This window comes from Centruroides sculpturatus, unplaced genomic scaffold (genome assembly GCF_000671375.1).
Source record: "Centruroides sculpturatus isolate CEXI.00-Female unplaced genomic scaffold, Cexi_2.0 scaffold1072, whole genome shotgun sequence".
In the NCBI taxonomy this organism is placed as follows: Eukaryota; Metazoa; Arthropoda; class Arachnida; order Scorpiones; family Buthidae; genus Centruroides; species Centruroides sculpturatus.
Genome location: NW_019385608.1, coordinates 64407 through 72617, shown reverse-complemented (window position 1 = coordinate 72617; position 8211 = coordinate 64407). Strand labels below are relative to the sequence as shown.

At 31.0% G+C, this 8211-nt stretch overlaps 1 protein-coding gene across 1 annotated transcript in view; it reads left to right on the top strand.

The window, feature by feature from the left end:
• LOC111640555 (ATPase family AAA domain-containing protein 2B-like) overlaps positions 1–7040 on the top strand; it is a 55479-nt gene extending 48439 nt beyond the window's left edge. Inside the window, exons 9-12 of the mRNA XM_023386571.1 lie at positions 6024–6135; positions 6219–6360; positions 6422–6570; positions 6641–7040. Of these exons, the coding sequence (XP_023242339.1) occupies positions 6024–6135; positions 6219–6360; positions 6422–6570; positions 6641–6907 (670 nt within the window). The 3' untranslated portion in view covers positions 6908–7040. The remainder of the gene's footprint in view (positions 1–6023; positions 6136–6218; positions 6361–6421; positions 6571–6640) is intronic.
• The last annotated feature ends 1171 nt before the right edge of the window (positions 7041–8211 follow it).

The window sequence follows — 8211 nt, the reverse complement described above, 5'->3', positions numbered from 1 at the left end:
AGACATAGCCATTCCAAACACTCACAATGTACAAAACACATGCACTGAAAAAATTAGCAAGTACACAGAACTCGCCCAGGAAATAAGGCATCTATGGAGGATGGATAGGGTGCTTATTGTACCTGTCATTCTCTCCTGTACAGGTGTGATACCACACACACTACACAAAAGCCTGGGAACATTACAATTAAATAGAAATACATACATCAGTACAGAAGGCCACTATATTGAATACATGCCATATTGTAAGGAAATTCCTGAATACAGACACACACATTGACACACCTATTTAATTTCAGTTTTGTTTTGGTTGCTATGCCTTGACTCTGGTCCGGCATAGTACACAGCCACCAGTGTGAACCGAGTATAACTCACAAAACCCAACATAATAATAATAATAATGAAGATTTACAAGTTCTAATACTTTATGAGTAATTTTTACAGACTTACAATCATTGTCTTTGGAGGGAAAATTCTATTAATAGTACTTATGAAGTGTTAAAACTTGCAAATTTTAATATTAAATTTTACTTAATGTCAATAGAATTTTTCTTTAATTATTCATTTGATAAGTGCTAAATTTACAAAAAGAACAATTAATCTAATTTTAAAAAGTTTTTGAACATTGTTTCTGAGATTGTCCTTTCATTATTTAAGCATTATCAGGGAGATTTTAATTAATAATTAGTTTGTTTAAATATATTTATAAGTATGTATTGATTCCAAAAGCACAGTTTTTTGAGTTTGTTAGCCTAAATAAGTTGAAGTTTATTTTACTAAATTAACCTACTAATGTATTCATATTTCAATGAATTTGATAGTTTGTTTAATTAATTCATTTAGATTTTAAAATTCACAAAGCATTTTAATTTTTATGTTTAACTTATCCCATGTTGAAATTTTTCTTTGTTGCGTGTGGCCACCATGTTGAATTTTGTTGATGTTAAGCCTAACGAAAAAAATTTGTTTTAAAAATAATAATTGTGGCTACTGTATCATTAAAAACAAAAAAAATTATATTTCAAAAGTTCGTTTTAATATAAAAATTATGATGCATAGCAACATCTAGTATCAAAAACGTTTCGATGCAGAAACAAGTATGTTCAGGGTCAACGGGTTAGGTCAAATTAGGTCAATGCAAAAATACTTGGAAACAACATGGGACAGGTTAAATACTTGACCATAAAGGAGCATTTGGGCTTATTTAATAAATAATAGTTTAAACACTTTTGAATGCGTTGAAGTTTAAAAAAAAGAAAAAGAAATGTTTTGATTTGATGAAATCATGTTCTATTTGGAAGATTGTTCAAAGAAATCTCTGTTGAAGGAGAACAAATTTCTATCTTTAACCCTTTGTCAAAATAGCTGATATTGTTACAAATGTGACTCTTAGAATTTGTCATTGCTGAGTGAATTTTTCTGTATATAATGAATTTTACTATTTGTAAAGAAGTTTTGGAAGTTGTATATTATTATTTGAAAATTGAAAATATAATTTACATATTTTCAAATAAAAGAATAATAATTATTTAAAAAGTTGATAATTATTTAATTTGTTTATTTACTAAGAAACAGAAAATTTACATTTGAAAATTGTTAAATTTCAGGCTAGATGTCGAATTCTGAAAATTCATACAAAAGAGTGGAATCCATCACTCTCTGAGAAATTTGCTTATGAACTGGCTTTGGAAAGTTCTGGTTATTGTGGGGCTGATCTGAAGGCATTGTGCACAGAAGCGGCTCTGATGTGTCTCCGTCGGCATTATCCTCAGATTTATAAATCACGTCAGAAATTAGTGTTAGATGTCAATTCCATTCAGGTAGAGGCACCACAAGATTAGTTTTTTGTCTTGTGCTCATATGTACTGTATATTTTGATTGTCAATAAAGTATTGTATGACTTAAAATGATGACTTAATTAAGTTGTTTAATTTTATCAATTAAAAACTGTTTGCTTTTGTTGTAGATTTTACCACAAGATTTTTATAGAGCTATGAGAAAAATTATTCCAGTTACTCAAAGATCTTCTTATTCTCCAGTTCGTCCACTAATGTCATTTATAAAACCATTACTTCAAAACACTCTGCTTAGATCCATTGAATTGTTGGAAAACTTATTTCCTGCTGGAACAAAATATATTACAGATATGAGTAAGTACCTTAAGAGACATGCTATACATTTACATTAATTACATTTGTAATTTTTGTATAGTAATTTTAAATTAACATAATTATTTTAAATAATGATTGTTTAAATATTTTGACAGCTCTTAGAGAAAAAGTTGCTAAGCATGCATTTATTGAAATTTTTACTTTTAGATTTTCTATCATTAAATTAATTATTTATTAACTATTATAGTATACATTGAATATGCCATGTTGTCATACATTTATATTTTCCTACAGATATTTTTTGTATTTAATTTAAAACTGTTCTGATTTTTAAAAAAATATTTTTTCTATGTTCTAACATAGCAAAAATATTTTAAAAAATTTGCTTTAGATGTAAAGTTCAAATTATACAGAGCTCTATAGACTGGAGTGTAAATATATGAAACAAAACACTCTAAAGAACTAAAAATAACTCCAGTAAATATCTTAATCATGGAAAATCAAGACTAACATTTTCAATCACTAGAACAGATTTTCAAATTTCAATTTGGAAACATAGGATGTGAAGAAGATCTGAAGTGATTGAAAACATTAGTCCTGATCTTCCATGATTTTGAAATTTTTACATTAGGTGTAAAGCCATGTTTGAATTTGTTTCATTGTTTCACTCTGTTCCAAAAAGTAAATTTGAGACATTGTTGACGTTTGAAACAAGTTACTAAATATAGTAACATAATTTCATAAAAATAATTTGCAATAATGTTGTGAGATAAGCAGGGGGTCAGGGGTTACTCCCTTCTGACCACTTAATCTGCACAGGCTGGTAAAACCCAATCTCAAGGTCGTTGGATGGCTAGGAGGGCAAATTGAGTGGGGAATGCATTGGTAAGTAGGCAGAGATCTGTGGACAAACAAAAGGCAGTTTTTAACATAACAAAATATAAAATTTATTATACAGTCGACCCCCCTATAATTACGATTCCTATAAAACTACGAAAAAATATACGTATTTTGGAAATGTTGAGTCGGATTAGTGTAGANAAATAAATAACTACAGAAATAAAATATAAAGTAAAAATAAATGAATAAATATCTGTTAATAAAATTACATTTCATAAAAGGACTGCCGTTCGGTAGATAAGCTTTCCGCATCTGTATGGTTGATGTAACCAGTCTTTTTGTGTGCTTTAAACTTTCCAATTTTTCTAGATATAATCTTCTTATAATAACCAATTAACCAGAGTGCAAAAGATCAATATTTGCAAACGTTTTTGAAGCCCCTTCTGGGCTCTTCCTCAGGCTTCTTTTTTTATTTATTCAAACAAGCTGGCTGTTAATGTTCAAATATCTATCAAATGTCATTCAATTTGGGATATAATATGCGCATGCATTCCAAGATGTTTAAATAGTATCGAACAATACAATGAGTTCGCCACTTTCAATATGATTGCTAATTAAATATTATTGTCTAGTAGGACCTGCCATACCATCAAAAGGCACATCTCTTTAACGTGCATATCTCTGACTCTTCAATCGTGATATCTATGTCCAAGTGTGGACATATGCACGTCTGTTTATCGTAAACCAAGTGCTATCTCCACTTATATTCCAAGAGGGTCGTGTGATCCCTTTCCATACAAAATAACAGCATTCAGGCCTTAGTTAGAAGAGCGTTCACACATTCTTCCATTCCACAAGTGCTAGCACAGGAAGTAAGAAATATAGAAGAGATAGCCATGGCCCATGGTTACCTTATACAAAGATTATGTCAATGCCACAGACGTACGCAAGAAGCATCCACCAGTTTGACCGAAATACCAAAAGATAAACATGAAGAGGATAAGGAGAGTATCCCCCTCACTTTTAACCCTCATTTAAAATCATTGTACATCACAATTGCCAAGAGTCATCAAGTCAATATTGCCTACAGGAGATGCCCATCCATTTTCAATATACTGCATAATGGAAAAGACCATCCTAACCCCGACAGACTACTGGGCATTTATAGCATCCCTATCAGAGACAGAAGATGGGATAGGGAATTGCTGTATGTTGGCTCCATCAAATATTCAGTGGGGGTCAAGAAAAGGAACATAAATCCAACATACGACATAATAGGGGTACAATGGCCCTCTCCACTTATGCAACGGACCTGGATATTACAGTGGACTTCACTGCAGCCCACAATCCTGCACCCAGAACATCTCAAATGGCTGGAAGCAATTGAAATTTTTAAGGCAGGATGCAGAACCACCTGCATTAATTTTAAAGAGGAGATATGCTTTTTGATGGCATGGCAGGTCCTACTAGACAATAATATTTAATTTGCAATCGTATTGAAAGTGTTGAACTCATTGTATTGTTTGATACTATTTAAACATCTTGGAATGCCTGCACATATTGTATCCCAAATTGAATGACTTTCGATAGATATTTGAACATTAACAGCCAGCTTGTTTGAATAAATAAAAAAAGAAGCCTGAGGAAGAGCCCAGAAGGGGCTTCAAAAACGTTTGCAAATATCGATCTTTTGCACTCCGGTTAATTGTTTATTGTGAGCAACAGGGTTATCCATTAGAAATAATACAGAAATTGATCACAACATTTCAAACATCAAAACATCAGCATACATCTGTAGACCAGAAACAAAGAGTGGTTTTACATTATATCCCATCTTTAACCTATTTGATGTTAAAATTTTTATTTGTTGCCTGTGATGCCATGTTGAATTTTCGTCAGTGTTAAGCTTTAAAAAATTATTTTTTTATGTTGCACAAACAAAATAAATATATTGAATAATACAGAAACAAAAAAAAATTATATTTTAAAAGTTCGTTTTAATATAAAAATTGTGATGCATAGCGACATCTAATATCAAAAACGTTCCAATGTAAACACGAAAATATTCGGGATTGCCCACACAGGTCAATGAGGTCAACATGAATATTTTCAGGAACAACATAGGACAGGTTAAGAAGTATACATGAAAAAGTGGCCAGAGCTAATAATGTTGAGGTTGTATATCGACACAACCGAATGATCTTCAGAATTTTAAGGAATGATAAGAAACCATATAACTGTAATTTGATCATGGAGATTTACTCCATCCCATTAATTAACCAATATTTCAAATCAAAACTGGTCATAATTTACAATGACTCAAAGAACATAAACATGCAATTGATAGAAATCTCAATAATATAATACTGGCAGCTTATTTGCAACATCAGGACATACAAGTACAATGGGAGCAGGCTACCATCATCAGACTCACATCTAATATACACACTATGAGATATCTAGAAAAATTTGAAATTTATAAAGTGCACAATATATCCAGTTGCATCTACCATAGAGATACAGACAGCTTATCTACTGCATGGTTGTCCTTTAATGAAAGTTAATTTTATTAAGAGACATTTATTTGTTTATTTTTACTTTTTATTTTTTATTTTATTTTTGTAGTTATTTATTTTACTGTGATTTCTGTTATTTATTTATTTTAAAATTTTTGTATTTGTGCTCTTTTCTCACATTCTATTCTATTGTAAGTGAAGAAGATCAGTAAAGCTGATCGAAAACATTATTATTTAGTAAATTTCATTGCTGGATTTTGTAAAGGTGTGATTTTTTAGCATCTGTAGATGTTGTGATATCCAAAACATTTATTATAAAAAATTGTATTTCAAATTTATATTTTTTATTATTATGGTTTGATTTGGGTTCTTGTACTTAAATTTGATTTGTTTATTACCCAATAAATAAATCAAATTTAAGTACAGGACTATGTAATTTTGACCAGTAATGTTTCTTCAAGTAAATATTATTTGGTAAATGAATGTAGTAGTCTTTTTTGTTTATTTTATAATTTCAATTAACTTATAATACTCAAAAATTTGTATAACGATTTAGATGTCTTCCAATGAATTTTACCGATGACGATTTAAAGCATGGTGTCCTTAGAGATAGAAATAGAATTGGTTGCAGTTTGGCAGATATTGATCCGATGAATATCAATAAGTCGGTAAGCCTCTATTTCTGTATTCTTTGGATGTTTGTTTGTTTACAACTGGAATTCATAATTTTAATAATGTTTTTATTATTTAGATAATGTTCGATAGTATAGGAGGTCTTGATCATCATATTCGTTCTCTCAAAGAAATGATAATATTTCCTCTATTATATCCAGAAGTATTTGAAAAATTTAAAATCACTCCACCTCGAGGTGTCCTGTTTCATGGTCCACCAGGTAATATTTTTAGAGTTTAAACCTAAATATTATTTTTGCTGATTTAAAATATTGTTTTTAGGAACTGGTAAAACTCTTGTTGCTCGTGCTCTGGCTAATGAATGCAGCCAAGGAGATAGAAGAATTGCATTCTTTATGAGAAAAGGAGCAGATTGTCTCAGTAAATGGGTTGGAGAATCTGAAAGGCAACTTCGTTTGCTTTTTGATCAAGTATGTTACATATTATTGAGAATGTTTAATTGAAATTTTATGTCTATATTGTTTTTTTATTTTGTTTTAGGCTTATTCTATGCGACCGTCTATTATATTTTTTGATGAGATTGATGGTCTCGCACCAGTAAGATCAACACGTCAGGATCAAATACACAGTTCGATTGTTTCCACGCTTCTTGCACTAATGGATGGGTTAGACAGTAGGGGAGAGATAGTGATTATAGGTGCAACAAATAGAATAGATGCAATCGATCCTGCATTACGTCGACCGGGTCGTTTTGATCGTGAACTTCACTTTCCTCTTCCATCTTTGGAGGTAAATATTTGTTTTTAACTAGTCACAAGCTATCTTCTATATTATACTGATTTAATGATTCTCTCTCTTTCTCTCTCTTGTCTCTTAGCCTATCAGCTGGTTTGTTTTTATTATAGAACATCCTATTTTCATGATCTGTAGCTAAATTCTAATATTAGACAAAACAATAATGGACTTTATTAATGGAGTTTAATATGTTGATGGGTTCCAAATAGCACATTTAAAACATATTCCATAGGATGTGTCAATACATTAAAAAACAACAATAATAATAATAACTATACAACACATCACTTCTGGTTGCAAGCTCTTGGCACAGACAGATTATTTACATAATCAAGTAGCAAATATAATACATCAAGAGCTTGCAAAGAAACACAAATTATTAGACATCCACAAATCATACTACAAATACATCCCACAGACAGTATTGGTAAACAACACACACAAAATATACTATGAATTGTTTTCACAGATAAAACAATTTATTACAACAGATTAGACATTACACTCATTGACAAACACAATAAAATTACATACATTATAGACATATCCATTCCAAACACTCACAATGTACAAAACACATGCACTGAAAAAATTAGCAAGTACACAGAACTCGCCCAGGAAATAAGACATCTGTTGAGGATGGATAAGGTGCTTTTTGTACATATCATCCTCTCCTCTACAAGTGTCATATCACACACTATGCAAAAGCCTGGGAACATTACAATTGAATAGAAATACATACATCACACTACAGAAGGCCACTATATTGAATACATGCCATATTGTTAGGAAATTCCTGAATACAGACACACACACACTGACACTTATTTAATTTTTGTCTTGTTTTGGTTGCTATGCCTTGACTCTGGTCTAGCATAATACACAGCTACTGGTGTCAACCAAATATAACTCACTAAACCCAACATAATAATAATAATAATAATAATAATAAATGTACTACGACAGAGCCATAATCACAGATAAAACAATTTACCACAACAGACCAGACATCACACTGATTGACAAACACAATAAAATCACATACATTATAGACATAGCCATTCCAAACACTCACAATATACAAAACACATGCACTGAAAAAATTAGTAAGTACACAGAACTCGCCCAGGAAATAAGGCATCTGAAAAGGATGGATAGGGTAATTATTGTACCTGTTGTTCTCTCCTGTACAGGTGTGATACCACACACACTACACAAAAGCCTGGGAACGTTACAATTGAATAGAAATACATACATCACACTACAGAAGGCCACTATATTGAATACATGCCACATTGTTAGGAAATTCCTGAATA